We start from the raw sequence: 15,795 nt of genomic DNA, 5'->3' as shown, positions 1-15,795 counted from the left end.
GATGTCAAAACATCATAAAATATAGAAAATTCAAGACATGATTAATTTATCTACTCATTCAGTCTTGCCACCACCTACTCTAGTTCTATGAGTTCTGATGTATATTTTTAACAAGTCTTTCAATGTTGAGTGACTAAGAATTTCTTCAAATTCTGTGCATCCATTAGCCTGAATCCATTAGCCTGGGGGAGAAAATAAGTGGAAAATAAGCTCTTAGTAGATGGAGTCTGTGCTACCTCCAGGCCAGAACTTCAGAACTCAAGCAGGGCTCAGACAGAATCTGAGAGGCTCTCTCAGGCACAACACAAACCTCCTGAAACTAGAGAAGGCAAATATATTTGAGCACATCCCCTACTCAGAAAGTACAAAAATCGCCTTCCAGACCCTCCCTCAGCATCTGAGATAGTTCAGAGGGGACATTGGCAATTCCAGGCCAGCTTTTTTTAGAAAAAAATTAGCTTAACAAGGGTCATTTAATTTAATGAAGAATAACTGAGCACCTATTTTTTGTTCCAAGATATCAAAAACAACAGCAAAACAGTAAGGTCCAGGTCCTCCCTAATCTCCAGCCACAGCTAGAGCCAGAGCTCTTGTCTGAACCAGTGCTCATCAGATGGATCTTTTCTGCAGTCCTTTGCATCTACCTGCCTGCCAAGCAGGCAGAGACAGATCTTTTCTGTAGTCCACTGCATTTAGCTCCCTGCCAGAGCCACTAAGATCTGGAAAATGGGCAATGTTCACATAAAAAGTAAACCTTTTTTAGCATTAAACATGTGCTCTTTCACGGGACACACACACACATGCCACACGAGCTTGCTCTGTATATGGCCATCTCCAGATATAGTGGCCATTTCTTGTGATGAGAATCTCAGAGCCAAGAGTACCCACTTTGAAGATGGACAGACCTAGGTTCAAAGTCCCACTCTACCACGTTCAGTTATGAGGATAGAGGCAAATTCTATTTCTCAGTTTCCTCATCTGAACAATGAGTGTAGAATCACCCAGCTCCAAGAGTTGTAGGGAGAATCAAATGCAAGTGTGTATAGAAGGCCTATCACACATTATGTGCTCAACAAATGGTAGAGGTTATTGTTATTCTGTGAGGAAAGATGGAAAGAGCTTAACATTTGTTGATTGCATATTTGCCATGTTTAGAGCTTCTGCATGTACCATCTCATTTTATATACATATACACACAACTGTGAAGTAACTGTCAAGACTTCTTTCTTTAAGTTAAAATCACAACTATCATAAAAATAAAATGAACAAGAAATAAATTAAATAAATAAATAATAATAAATTAGTCAAATATTTTATTTAATTTATTAATTAATGGGAAAACTAGTAAGGTATCACAACTAATTCAAAAAGAATTTTTAAAAAACATACAGATGTAGGATATCAAGAATACTGAAATGAATTAGAAGTAGATTAAAATTGCTTGGTATCCACACAACTATCAGTTGCATTCCCCTGGACAAAACTTATTTGACTCTTTATGTTCAAGAATCATTTGCATTACTATATTTTTTCTATAATTTCAGAGTTGTAAAATAGCTCAAAGATAATAAAATGGGGAGGCCCCTGGTAGAAGAAGATAATCTTTACGGGTTATTAGACACCTTTTTTGTTTTTGTTCATTTCAAAATTTTTTTATTATATTTTCTGACAGAACCATTATTATTCCCATTTGCAGTTGAGAAAAAAAATCATAGTGACTATGTAATTTGTCTACAGTCACAAAAAGTGTAAATGGAAGGGTCTAGATTCAAACTCACCTTTCATCACTCTAAAATTAGAGTGGCTCTAGGATTTCTTTTTCTTTTATTTTTCAGGGGATGAACAATCAATATATCCGTCGGGAAGTCTTCTGCTGTGAAACTTGTCACGAACTCAAAAGCTTCTGGGAAAAAGAAATTAGCAAACAGACTTGTTACAGGGAACTGGAGGAAGACCGTCAGGGAAGGAGCGCCCTGAGAAAGTATGTGGATTATTTCTCTACTATTTTTTAAATTAGATTTCTATAGAAATACACCAGATTGTGAATATGGGAGACTGAGTTCTATTCATTATTACTGTTCTAAGAATGCAAATGTTCAGTATGGTATGGTAACGTCAGTGCAGCCATGAGAATAAAGGAAAACAAGACTTGGATGAAGATTACATTCACAGGTCTCAGAGGAAGGGTCACCACATACTATTTAGGGCCACAGGGGAAGCAAAAGACAGAAGCATGGGGAACATCTAAGCCAGAGTTTTTATTGGAGTTCCTGAGCAAAAGGCAAGGCAGAGCAGAGTAAACAGTTTAGCACTGTCTAGTTTGAGTAATTCCAGAGGGCTCTGGCTATAGATGTGCTCTCTAGTTGTATGGAACCTAGCCCTGGGGTGATTTGGGGCGGGGAAAATATGGCTTCACAGGTGGAAGTTAGAGGTGATTGGGGCCATAGACTCAGGATTGGTTGACATGCTCACAGCAGGCCTTTTGTTACCTCTAAGAAAAGGCTAGCTCTGGGCCTTTCCATGGCCAGCAAGGTTCTTATGATGTCAAAACATCATAGAATATAGAAAATTCAAGAGATGATTAATTCATCTACTCATTTAGTCTTGCCACCACATTTACCAGGGTTTCCAAATCTAGCATTATTGCCATTTAGGGCCAGATAATGCTTTGGGGTCAGGGGGCTATCCTGTGCTTTGTAAGATGTTTATCAACATCCCTCAAAACATTATATTCCAGTAGGACTCCCATTCCCATTGTAACAACAAAAAATATCTCCTGATATTACCGAGTATCCCCTCAAGGGCAAAGCCACCTCTGATTAAGAACCAGTGACTCATAAATAAGGTTGAGCCTTTTTTGTATATAAACAAAAATGAAGTTCTATTATTTATATCTTGATAAACTGAAAAAATCTTTCCCCCACCTTGCCTCTGTTGTAATCCCCAGCACATGAGGTACACTAAATTTAAGTCAACAGAACAGAACTATGAGAGATCTCACATTTGGGAAGATACTTATTAATATTCTTGGGAGAAGGCAAAGATGGTATTCCCCTCTTTGGCAAGTAAACTTGTTGTTCTAGCCAAAGGAATCTGTGGAGAGGAGAACATATCCTTATGTGAGAAGACATGTGTCACATGTGTCAACATCACTTGGAAAAAAAGAGCCAGCACCTGCTCTCACATGTGCAGAGCCTTGGAGCAGACAGATCAACTCAACTTTTCAGAGACTATCCGGGTTCTCTGTCCCTAAAATGGGAACAGCTCAGTCAAGTCGTCTATTTTGCTAAGACACCCACTCACAAGTGGAGTGGCAGCTAAATATTCTGCTGGCCAGCGAGGCACTATGTCTCCATGTTTCTGAACATGCTGAGCTGAAAACATGTGTAGTTCACATGTGTTGAACCAACATCAACTTCTAAAAATCTTGATTAACCCCTGAGGGGAAATAACTTCTCTCCTAGCCAAAGAAGAGCTCTGCCATCATTCCAGCTACATTCCTATTTATCCAGCAAGCAAAATCGGGCTTTTCTAGATGCTAGAAGAGTCACACACTAGAGCATCCAGTCCTGGAGATTCCAGGAGAGTGAGGAAAATCAGTTGTGTGGTTCATGCCATCTTCTGCCCCCAAGTCGTGGCCCACAAGCCAGGAAGCCAAATCCCATCATGAACCCTATACCGCATCTTCCCGTCCAGAACCCTCAAGGTATGGGATTAAAAGCATAATTTGTGATATCATTTTATTTTTGTCAAAATACATACACAGTCCACCTGTATATACAAGAAAAATATTAAAAGAAAATATGCTGATACTGAGTGATTAGTTTTGATTGGCAGAATGGCAGATTTTGTGTGTATGAGCTCTCCTAGCTTCTCCAAAGTTTCTACAACGATTCTGTGCCATTTTCTAATTAGGCAAAATGAAGTTATAAAAAAGGCAACTGATTGCAAATGGTCATAGAACAAATGAATTTACAAATAATTAAACAATTTTGTTTAAAATGTTAAAATACATGTTTAAACAAATCATTCTCCAGATTCCCATGTGCCTCAGAAATGACCCCCTTCCAAGTGGGTGCAGTTTTCTCTCCCCTCTATAACCAAGAGAATAAATCTTCAAAATGTGCTCATCAAGAAACATTTCATCATTGTGTCCCACAAATAAATGTTAAAGAAGTGGACAGAGCCTCTGCATTGAAAATCTTAAGGAGTGAGGAAGTAGAGGCAGCTTCCTATGGTTTGTTTGCTCCTCTGTTGTGGAGTCTCATTAACCAGAGCTATTTCCCTTGTCAGCTGTGAAAAAAAGACCCAAAACCTAGTGGTTTTGTTATTATTTTTGTTAAATATCCCAGATTTATTTTCATACCAAGAGCAGAACGTTGGAATATTTGTTTAGATCTGAGAAAATAGTTTGAAACAGAGTAAGAGTGTACCTTCCAACATACACTTGCAGACCAGTGAATATCATAAACCCTGAAGTCCCTATTCTATCCCTGTGGTCTATATCTCCCATACTCCACTATACATAAGTACACTGGACACACATACATAATACTCACACTCTTTTTTGATTCTACTCTCCACTTATAAAGGCAAATTCAAGCCTCTTGAACAATACAGAAATATTCAGAGTGAACACTAAAAGACAAAAACCCTAAAAGTTCCCACCAACACCTTTGCCGATAGAACAAAATCAATATTGCTTTATGTTCTTCTCGGCAGATCTGACTAGCAAGACTTGTGGCAAAGCAGGGTAGAGTGGAAACAGGTGTTTCACCATGGACATGCTTGTTAGCACACTCTCCTGCAGGTTCACTGACAGAGGAATTCAGCCAGAGCTGCAGAGAATCAATTTATCCTGGCAACTGGTGTGTCTAGCAGAGGCCTTGGAGGCGAGATCATGAGGCGAGATGAGGGACCTCAGAACTGGAAAGCCCCTTACTCTCTCTGACAATGGCCAGAAAGAAGCAACACAACAGGAATAAGGGTGGTCCACAGAGAAGTTGAAAACTGTTTGCAAATAACTGATGGAGACAATCTGAGGAAAATCAAATGCAGTGTAGGTACTAGGACTAAACCTCCTGGTTTGTTGGGGCAGTCCAGGTGTACGTCTATCATTTTGTTACAGTTATGGATCATAATTTCCCTTTTCATTTTAAAAGTATCTCCATTTAGGGGCACGTGGGTGGTTCAGTCAGTTAAGCATCTGACTCGATTTCTGCTCGTCATGATCTCACAGTTCGTGAGTTCAAGTCCCTCATTGGGCCTGTACTGAAAGTGTGCAGCCTGCTTGGGATTCTCTCTCTCTCCCTCTCTATCTTCCCTTTCAGCACTCTCTCTCTCTCTCTCTCAAAATAAATAAACTTTAAAAGTGGGGTGCCTGGGTGGCTCAGTTGGTTAAGCATCTGACTTAGGCTCAGGTCATGATCTCAGGGTTCACGGATTTGAGCCCCACATCAGGCTTTGTGCCGACAGCAAGGAGCCTGTTTTGGATCTTCTGTCTCCCTCTCTCTTTCCCTCCCCTTCTCATTCTCTCTCTCTCTCTCTCTCTCTCTCTCAAATAAGTAAATGAACAAATAAAATAAATGTTAAAAAAACTTAAAAAAAAAAGTACTCCAGTTTAGATGATAAATTATATGGACACCTAAGTCTAAATGATCAGCCTGTAATTATAACTGAGAAGTTAAGGAGAGTCATCAGAAGGTGATATAGGTCCAACCTCCAGGAAAGAGAAAGGGAAGGAAGTGGATGCTCCCCACAGCAGCAACTCTGAGCGGTGCATTTTTACACCCATCATACCCAAGAAAAGTTAAAGCTCCTTTAATTAATGAATGTATCCACATTATATTAAAAAGTCCATTGAGTTCCATGAAATACACAGACTGCAGTCCTTATCAGTGAGCTTTAAAAGATCTCAGTGACAAGTCATGTACATTGGAGGAAGATTCAGTTATAGAAACTTTCAGAGACGCTTATAACAAGGCAGCAGTTTGGTTACAAATTAAGATGCATACTTAACAAGTATAATGGAAAATATAGCTTATGAAAATTACTAATAGGTGATATCAACAGGTTATATAAGCTCAATAAATCATCCCTTCTTTTTTTTTTTTTTTAAGTTTATTTATTTATCTTGAGAGAAAGAGCACAAGCAGGGTAGGGGGAGAGTGAGAGGGAGAAAGAAGATCTCAAGCAGGCTCCTCACTGTCAGCACAGAGCCACGGACCCACGAACTGGTAAATCACGACCTGAGCTGAAATCAAGAGTCACCGACCCTTAACCAACTGAGCCACCCAGGCACCCCAGAAAATCATCACTTCTTAGATAAACCATGCAAGGACCTCTGAGGCAGTTGCCTGCTTATGAGAGAGAAGCCATTCTATGTTTTATCTCATCTTTCAAAGAAGCAAACTGTATTTTTATGTCCATTACCTTAATTTAATCTAAGGTAGAGTGAGGGTAGGTCTTATCATTATTCTCCATAACCCTCATTCTTCTCTCAATATTTCAACTTTCGATCTTTGGTTGCTAATGTAGCTAAGCAACAACTACACCTAACAACAGGATGACACTCCAGATTCTTTCCATTCTTTCCTGGGCCCATAATTGAGCAGAGTTTTAAGTGAGAACTTTCCAGAAGCCAACTTAGCAATAGGTGCCTGGAGCCTTCAAAATATTTATACCCTCTAAATTACTTGTCTCCAGGAATCCCTCTGAGGAAAATAGGTATATGAAAAGAGTAATAAGTATTATCATTACTCATTTTAGGGTTATTTGTAAGAGTGAAAAAATTAAGACTGAATCCAACTTTTTAAAATTCTTTATTATATAGTCTGATCTTCCTGCGTTAAGCATGCATTACTTTGCTTTAGCATTGTTATGAAATGAATTGTGTACCTTCACACATTCAGAGTGTGACTGTATTTTGAGATAAGGACTTTAAAGAGGTGACTTGGTTAAAATGAGACCTTTAGTGTGGGCCCTAATCCAATCTGACTGATGTCCTTTAAAAAAGAGGAGATTAGGATGCCCAAAGGGATACCAGGTATGCACACACACCAGAGAAAAGGTCACATGAGAGTGAAGCAAGAAGGCTATCTGCAAGCAAAGGAGAGAGGCTTTGGGAGAAACCAAATCTACTGACACCTTGATCTTGGACTTCCAGCCTCCAAAGTTGGGACCAAATAAATTTCTGTTGTTGAAGACCCCCAGTCTGTAGCATTTTGTTATGGCAACTCTATCAAACTAATGAAACCATTTACCCAATCTTTTCATTGTGGTTGTTTTTATTCTTATGAAACTAACACAAGCACATTTTTTTTTAACCAAGCATCACAAAAGAATATATAATTAGAAGGGAGTTCCTTCTTACTTGGGCTCCTAGACTTGCTCTCTAGGGAAAGCTGACATCAACAGTTTCTTGTATATCTTTCCCAAAAACTTCAAAATGAATAAGCAAATAAATGTGTGTGCTATATTTTTATGCAAGATGAGACTATACTTCTGCACCTTGCTTTTTTAAATTACTTGGAAGTTTTTCAATATCAGCACATTCAGTTCTTCTTTAATGTTTTCCATTACAATGATGTTAACAATTAATTTGACCAATCACATCAAAGAACACTTAGGTTGTTTTTTGTTTTCTAGCTTCACAAACAATGTTGTAATAAGAATACTTGCACATACATTTTTGCATACATGGACAAGAATTATGGGATATGTTCATAAAAATTAAAAAGTCAAAAGATGAGTTGGTTTTTTTTTGGTTTTTGGTTTTTTTGGTTTTTTTTAATTTTGATAGTTCTTGATTTCTTGTCTTGCAGAGAAGTTGTATTCATTTAAACTCCCACCCTGAGTATGGGAGTGCCAGGTGGAAAGATTGCTCACGCTGTGTATTGTCAAACTCTTAATCACTATTAATCTGATGGGTGAAAATAGCATCTCACTGTTTTATTTTATTTTTTTTTTTTTGAGTTTAACATGGGCCTTTTATTTTTTATTTTTTATTTTTTTTAATATATGAAATTTACTGTCAAATTGGTTTCCATACAACACCCAGTGCTCATCCCAAAAGGTGCCCTCCTCAATACCCATCACCCACCCTGCCCTCCCTCCCACCCTGCCCTCCCTCCCCCCCCCCCATCAACCCTCAGTTTGTTCTCAGTTTTTAACAGTCTCTAATGCTTTGGCTCTCTCCCACTCTAACCTCTTTTTTTTTTTTTTTTTTTCCTTCCCCTCCCCCATGGGTTTCTGTTATGTTTCTCAGGATCCACATAAGAGTGAAACCATATGGTATCTGTCTTTCTCTGTATGGCTTATTTCACTTAGCATCACACTCTCCAGTTCCATCCATGTTGCTACAAAAGGCCATATTTCATTTTTTCTCATTGCCACGTAGTATTCCATTGTGTATATAAACCACAATTTCTTTATCCATTCATCAGTTGATGGACATTTAGGCTCTTTCCATAATTTGGCTATTGTTGAGAGTGCCGCTATAAACATTGGGGTACAGGTGCCCCTATGCATCAGTACTCCTGTATCCCTTGGATAAATTCCTAGCAGTGCTATTGCTGGGTCATAGGGTAGGTCTATTTTTAATTTTCTGAGGAACCTCCACACTGCTTTCCAGAGCGGCTGCACCAATTTGCATTCCCACCAACAGTGCAAGAGGGTTCCTGTTTCTCCACATCCTCTCCAGCATCTATAGTCTCCCTGATTTCTTCATTTTGGCCACTCTGACTGGCGTGAGGTGGTATCTGAGTGTGGTTTTGATTTGTATTTCCCTGATAAGGAGCGACGTTGAACATCTTTTCATGTGCCTGTTGGCCATCCGGCATCTCACTGTTTTAAACTGAATTTAATTAATTATAAGTTTGGTTGAGATCTTTTTATATGTATAGGAAACAACTGGATTTCTTCTTCTGGTATAGCCAATTTATATCCTCTGCCCATCTTACTGTAGATTTTTTCTTAATTGATTTATAAGCACCATGCACTTCTTTTCATGTATGTACAGTTCTATGAGTTTTGACAGGTGCTTAGAGTCATATAATTACCACAATCAAGATATGACATGGTTTTGTCACTCTGAAAAATCCCCTCATGCTGTTCCTTTATGGTCATTTCCTCTGCCAACTTCCAGCCCCTGGCAACCACTGATGCGTTCTCCATCCCTATGATTTTGCTTTTTCCAGAGTGTAATAAATGAAAAATATAGTATGTATTCTTTTCAGTCTGACGTTTTTCACTCAGCAAAATGTATTGGGGATTAATTCTTGTTGTGTGTGTCAGCTGACTATTCCTTATCATTCTGTTATATGGATGTATCACAGTTTGGTGATCCACTCCCACTTGAAGGACATTTAGGTTACTTATGGTTTTTGATGATTTGAATGAAACTGCTGTAAACATTGACATACAGATTTCTGTGGAACACAAGTTTCCATTTCTCTCGAGTCAGTACCCAAGACTGAGATTGCTGGGTCATATGGTAAATGCCAAACTATTTTCCCAAATTACTGTTCTATTTGGCATTTCCACAGCAATGTAAGAGACTTTCAGTTACTCAGCATCCTGACCAACACTTCATCTGCATTTAGTTGTAAGGGTTTTTTTTTAATTTTGTTGGAGTTTTTTTGATGGAGTGGGTTGAGGGGGGACATTGTTTATTTGTTTTCCTTTGTGTGTGTGTGGTCATTCTATGAGGTTAGTGATAACTTATTGTGTTTTAATTTGCATTTTCCTAATTATGTTAAGCACTACTTTTATGTGCTTATTTGCCATCCATACAACTTCTTTGGTAAAATATCTGTTCAAAATTTTTACCCACTACATTATTTTCTTATCATTCAGTTTGAACTTTATATATTCTAGAAACAAGTCCCTTAACAGATATGTGATTTGCAAATATTTTCTTCATTTATGGTTTGCCTTTTATTCTCTTTACAGTATCATTTATAGAGCAAATTTTTAATTTTGATACCCCCAAATATTCTTTTTTCTATGAATCATGCTTTTTGTGTTGTATCTAAGATTTTTTTTTTCCCTAATCCAAGGGAAATAATGAATATGTTATTTTGTGGGGTTATCTCCTAGAAGCCTTAGCTGACAGCAGGATTCTTGCACAGAAACTAGTGACACCTTTCTGGCCTTTCTTCCCAGGAAGCAACTTTATTCATGCCAACATGGTCTCAGTTGGGTTCCTACTAGAAAAATTGAGCCTCGAATGCCACCTAGTGTAGCCTTTTATTAATTTTCTACTTCTTTGTCTCCCATATATGGGTAATGTAAAGACATAATCTGATTGGCTGGTCTCATGTTACAGAGTCATGAGGGATATCACATACACATATAGCCAGGTTGCCTTCCCTTATCTAGAGGTCTTTTCATACAACATTTCTTAGGGAGGGGACTCTTGTCTTACATTTCATATTTAGGTCTGTGATCCATTTTGAGTTCATTTTGTATAAGATGTGGAGTATAGACTAAAGTACATTTTTTGAATATGAACGTATGATGCTCCAGCACGATTTGTTTTAAAAAAAAATATCCTCTCTCCATTGAGCTGCTTTTGCCTCTTGTCAAGAATCAATTGGCTGTATTTGCACATACTTATTTCTGGATTCTATTCTGTTCCACTGATTTATTTGTTTGCTCTTTCATCAGTGCCATACTGTCTTGCTATACTTGTCACAGAATCAAGTAACGTGAGTCCTCCAGCTTTCTTCTTCAAAATTGTTTTGGCTAATCTACTTCTTTTGCCTTGCCATATAAAGTTTATCAATATCTACCAAAAGGTCCTTCTGGGATTTTGTTTGACATTATATTGAATCAATTTAGGAAGGAATAAATTATAAAAGCACATATTCATAGACTTTGCTCATTTATCTATTGATTTCTTCATTAATTTGTAAAAGCCATGTGTTTCTCAAAAATATTTGTTAGAAAAACAAAAGACTTCAATTGGACCATCAGATGTGGAGGTAAAAGCAGTAAGCATTTGTATTTTTCCTCTCCTCAGGCTCAGAGAAGAATGGAAGCAGAGACTGGAGAAAAGGCTACAGATGCTGGACAATCCTGATGAGAAGAAAAAGCAGGCAAATACGGTGGGCTGAGAGCCTCCTGCTTCATCCACTTCAAAGATAACAAGCCACCAAGGGCACTCTTCTAGGAGAAAAATCTAACACCCAAGTTATGTTGATTTACTAAGCAGGACACTCTCTATTTGCTTTCCCATTTGTAAGGGATTTACATGTGAAAACTCCCCCAGTGCTAATGGGAGTCATTATCCAACTCAATCCTCTCTGCCATGGACAGGGTGACCGCCAGTGGGACAGGGAAGCTCAGGTTATTTAATATAAAAAGCTCTTAGAATTAGCACTCCCCAGGTTTCAATGATCCAAGTAGTGTAATTTATTTCCACATTTTCTTTTCATTTTGAAATCTGAATGTTTGATCTAAGCTTACCAAAGGCGATGATCTGGATAGGAATTTGGCTTCCCTGGGTCTTCTAGAAAAACAGAGTCAATCTTTTCTTCCTGTCACTGCTTTTTGCGAATATAGCTATTATTATGAAAATAACTGGTAAACAATACAGTTTGAAAATGAACTGAACTAATTATTTTTCCCTTCTCTTCATATGAATTCTTTTCTCATAAACATCTTTAACTAGAAACATGCAATGAAAATAAAATAATGCTTAATAAACGTGGTTGCCCTCTCTGGTATGTGCCCTGTGTTAACTCCCTCACGCCTGTCTTGTTTAGCTCTCTGGTGCTAGAGCAGCTCTGCTGGCCCCAGATACATTCTGGAATTTACAGTCACCCTCACTGTAGCCCCTTCTCAGTTACAGAGCATGACCGCAGGGTGGGAGAGGTTCTATCTGTCACAGTAGCTAGGGCTCTTCTTCCCATGGTTCCTCTCTGGGGGACGGAGAGAGGAGTCCTGAGCACCAAGGAATGCACATGGCCAGAGAGATCCTGGGAAGATAATCTGAGACAATGCTGGGGAAGGCATCCATCCCTCATAAATGCCATATAGTAGCATAAACTGCTTTCCTTGGAAAACTAAAAGGGCTTCTCACAGCTAAGAGAGCCATGGAGTGGCAAGAGGGTTGGAGAGGTGATTTCACATCCCCATAGTTATAAGATCCAGGCCCCTGCTACAGGCTCTTCTCCAATTTGGGTATAAAATATAAGCAGTAAACTACAGCTGGGAAAAATCTGAGCAAAGTTTGGAAAAAGAGGTTAATAATAAAATACAATTTTAGTAAGGACAGAGAACTATGGGAATACTTAGGGGATTCAGGTATGGTAATACATATTTCCCTGAACATAGGCGGTTCAGGGAAAGCCCACTGGGAAACTGCTATTTAAGCTGAGACCTATAAAATGAGTAAAAGTCCATCTGCGAAAAGAAAAGGGGTCAAATGTCCTGGACTGAGGAGAATGGCACATGTGAAGAGCCAAGAGGAGCATTGAACTGCAGAGCAGAGGGGACTAGGAATTCACAGGGAAGTAAAGAACTGGAAAATGTGTGTCTGTGACACAGACTGAAGAGGGAACTGTTTTATAGGAGGGTGGAAAGATGAGCAGTGGCCTCTAGAGCCCAGGCTAAAGATTCCCAATTCTGGGGGCACCTGGGTGGCTCAGTCGGTCGAGCATCTGACCTTGGCTCAGGTCATGATCTTGCAGTTCGTGGGTTCGAGCCCTGCATTGGGCTCTGCACTGACAGCTTAGAGCCTGGAGCCTGCTTCGGGTTCTGTGTCTCCCTCTCTCTCTGCTCCTCCTCTGCTCATATTCTGTCTCTCTTTCAAAAATAAATAAATATTAAAAGAAAAAAAAAGATTCTCAGTTCTGGATTGAGCCATTGACACAGGTTTTAAGGTAGAAGAATGAAATAATTAGACTTATATTTTTAAGTTTTTCGAATTTTGTAATTCACATACACACATATATATACTTTCATATAAGTGCATAAATGATTATACCATACATGTTGGTAGGCTTTTATTAACTGTTTCTCCTTTGTTTTCACCGTCTTAACTTGCCCCCTCCCTTTTTCTGCACTCCCTACCATCTGCCACCCCTGTACCCTGTAACCCAAGTTAATAGCCTGGTTTGAGTCCTCCTGTATTTTCTCCATGTTCACATGGCTGTATACAGAGACACACATTCACAATTACATTTACTTACACATTCACACAGACATACACATACACATACACACACATACTCACACACACTCTACATCTAAAGGGCATTGTGTGAATGTGTTTGTGTAGTAACGTTTTACAAAATAAGATCACTTTTCTGCATCTTGCTTTCCTCACTCAACCATTCCTCATATAAATGCTTCTAGGTGGGGCACCTGTGTGGCTTAGCTGTTGAGTGTCTGATTCTTGGTAACGGCTCAGGTCAGGATCTCAAGTTTTCTGGGATATGACCCTGCCTTGAGCTCTGCACTGATAGTGCAGAACCTACTTGGGATTCTCTCTCTCCCTCTCTTTCTGTCCCTCCCCATCCCCTCTCTCTCACTCAAAACAAATAAATAAAACATTAAAAACAAAAATTTTTTTTAAATAAAGATAAATCAATGCATAAAATAAATGCTTCTAGGTCAATTTAGCTCCAATTCATATTTTTCATGGGATCATATTATACCCTGATGTGGATGTTCCATAATAAAGTCAACAATTCTTTTAGAGATGGACAGTCACATAATTTTCAGGTTTTTATCATTCAAACAATGAAGCAGCAAATATTCTTATTCAAAAGTCCTTTATTCTAGTGGCTTTATGCTAGAAAATAGATATATTCCCAGGAATGGGAAATGAGAACAAACAGTATTGCAGTTCCTACTTATAAAATGCTTTCCAGACAGGCTGGCAAAATACCCATCTGAACAAGCAGTCAATAAGAGTTCACCCTTCTCCCCGTATCACTGCCAGGAATAAGTGTCATAGCTGCTCTTTGTATTTTCTGATCTGAGGGATGACGTCACTTGATTTCTCTGGCCACTAGTGTTGGGGTTTTCTTTTCACTTGTTTGTTTATTAGTTTAATTTCCTCATCTGTGAATTATTTAGTCAGACTGTAATTTTTCTAAGGTTTGCCTTTCTAAGTCAATGTGTATAAACTATTTATACATTATAAAACCTGACCCATGGATTATCATTTGCATTAGCAGTCTAGAAGGCAGGGATGGCTTGCTTAAACATCCATTATCAAGTCTGAAAACCTCAAAGCTATAAGGAAAAAGTAGACATATTTGTCTATGTAAAAATGAAAACCTTATATGTGGTGAAACATACCCTAAGCAGTGGTTTTGGCAGATCTGCAAGTTTAAATGATCATTTGACTGCAATTGGGAAAACAGATTAAAGGAGAAGTGGCAGGAAGTGAATTAACAGATTGTTTCCAATGTCTACATGGCCAAGAACAGGTTTGAGCAGATAGAGTGGACAGGTCATGCCAGTTAACTGAATGTAGGGAAGCAAGGAATGGAGATTATAAAAATATAAATGTTAACTTATTTTAACTAACATTTAATTAACATGGGTTAAGTAAAAAGAATATGAGCTCAGAGAGAGCACAGCTGGATCTGTCACCACTGGAGACCTACCTCCTCGGAACAAGGGTGAAATCCCTGAGCTATGCTTTCCTTATCTATAATAATGGGCATACTATCCCCCATTTCTCACAGTGGTTGGGATTAAATGAGCAGATGTAAAAGCATGTAGAGCAGGACCTGGTACAAGGCAAGACCTTATGTACCTCACCTCTCTTCCTCGTCCTATCTCTTCCTGGCTCTCACTAGGCTGGGCTCACAGAAAATTGCCGGAGTCCAGCTCCAGCAGGTCCAGGGGTCCCCGAAGGATGAATGGCGTCGGCGAGAATAACAAATGGACACAGACAACAGCAGTGTGTTAGACTGGCGACTTTATTGTGGCAAGCGTGGCATTATATGTGTTAGCAATTTCCTTGTAGCATGCGTCATCTATGTTTCTCGGCTTTACCTGATTCTAAAAATGTTCCTTTGTGTAATCACCCATTAAAGAACTTCATGCTTATTTCTTTGTAACGTTTCATCCTGCTTTTTTGTTTATTGATTAATTTCTTCATACTACTTTCATTATGTATCTATGTTTATTTATAGTTTATAAAGCGTTTGCTTTGCTATTTTCACGAAAGGTCATCTAACTCTCAACACCTCAAGTGGAACGTTTACAGGGACATGACTTCTTAATTGTTCCTTTGAACTATTTGCGGTACAAGGAACAAAAGTATTCGCTTTGGTCTGGGGTGCCGGGAGGGAGCCAAGAGGGCCCTGGGAATCCACGCCCTATGCGCTCCTAGAGAGACAAGGTATACCTAGGAACTAATGAACCATTCTGTACCTTAACCCACCAGATCCAGTTATCATTAGGAATGCCTCCTGGGGGCCAAGTGGGCCTAGGGGCTGGAGTAACTTGTATCCATGGATACATTCCTTTGTTGCTAGAGTGGGGATTTTGAACCCATTTGTCCCCCTCCTTAGCTGGGAAATATATGGGGCTATCCTTCCTTTAGGTAGAGGACGGGCAGGTAGGCGTGGCACCAGCTGGATATAAGGTTTCTTTTTTGTCCTGGGGGTCATCCCCAGAAAATATCCCCGAGTTTGCCCCCATGGGTTTATTTTGACTCATCAGTGCCAATTGGACATTGGGGATGGCCATGATGAGTAACAGAAGGGATACCAGTAGCTTCCCATTCGGAGGGTCGCTGTGCGTTGCCCTTCTGCCAACCACCTGGGC

General features: G+C 39.1%; 1 protein-coding gene and 1 long non-coding RNA gene across 2 annotated transcripts in view; one reads left to right on the top strand and one right to left on the bottom strand.

The window, feature by feature from the left end:
* The first annotated feature begins 1,784 nt into the window (after positions 1 to 1,784).
* FAM240B (family with sequence similarity 240 member B) lies at positions 1,785 to 11,261 on the top strand. The gene is made up of 2 exons (XM_053908631.1): positions 1,785 to 1,981; positions 11,024 to 11,261. Exons 1-2 carry the CDS (start codon positions 1,839 to 1,841, stop codon positions 11,115 to 11,117), a joined length of 237 nt encoding a protein of 78 aa, XP_053764606.1. The 5' UTR covers positions 1,785 to 1,838; the 3' UTR covers positions 11,118 to 11,261.
* Positions 1,791 to 15,795, bottom strand: part of LOC109260767 (uncharacterized) — a 35,012-nt gene continuing 21,007 nt past the window's right edge. The window contains exon 4 of the long non-coding RNA XR_002077146.2: positions 1,791 to 1,903. This is a non-coding gene — a long non-coding RNA (uncharacterized LOC109260767). The remainder of the gene's footprint in view (positions 1,904 to 15,795) is intronic.

Source organism: Panthera pardus, unplaced genomic scaffold, assembly GCF_024362965.1.
Source record: "Panthera pardus isolate Hobbes unplaced genomic scaffold, ASM2436296v1 HiC_scaffold_20, whole genome shotgun sequence".
In the NCBI taxonomy this organism is placed as follows: domain Eukaryota; kingdom Metazoa; phylum Chordata; class Mammalia; order Carnivora; family Felidae; genus Panthera; species Panthera pardus.
This window is presented reverse-complemented; position numbering and strand designations above follow the sequence as displayed.

Coding starts and splice junctions, on each gene's coding strand:
- FAM240B (XM_053908631.1), top strand. CDS start 1,839: ATGAACAATCAATATATCCGTCGGGAAGTCTTCTGCTGTGAAACTTGT. Junction 1,982..11,023: donor GGAAGGAGCGCCCTGAGAAA/GTATGTGGATTA, acceptor TCCTCTCCTCAG/GCTCAGAGAAGAATGGAAGC.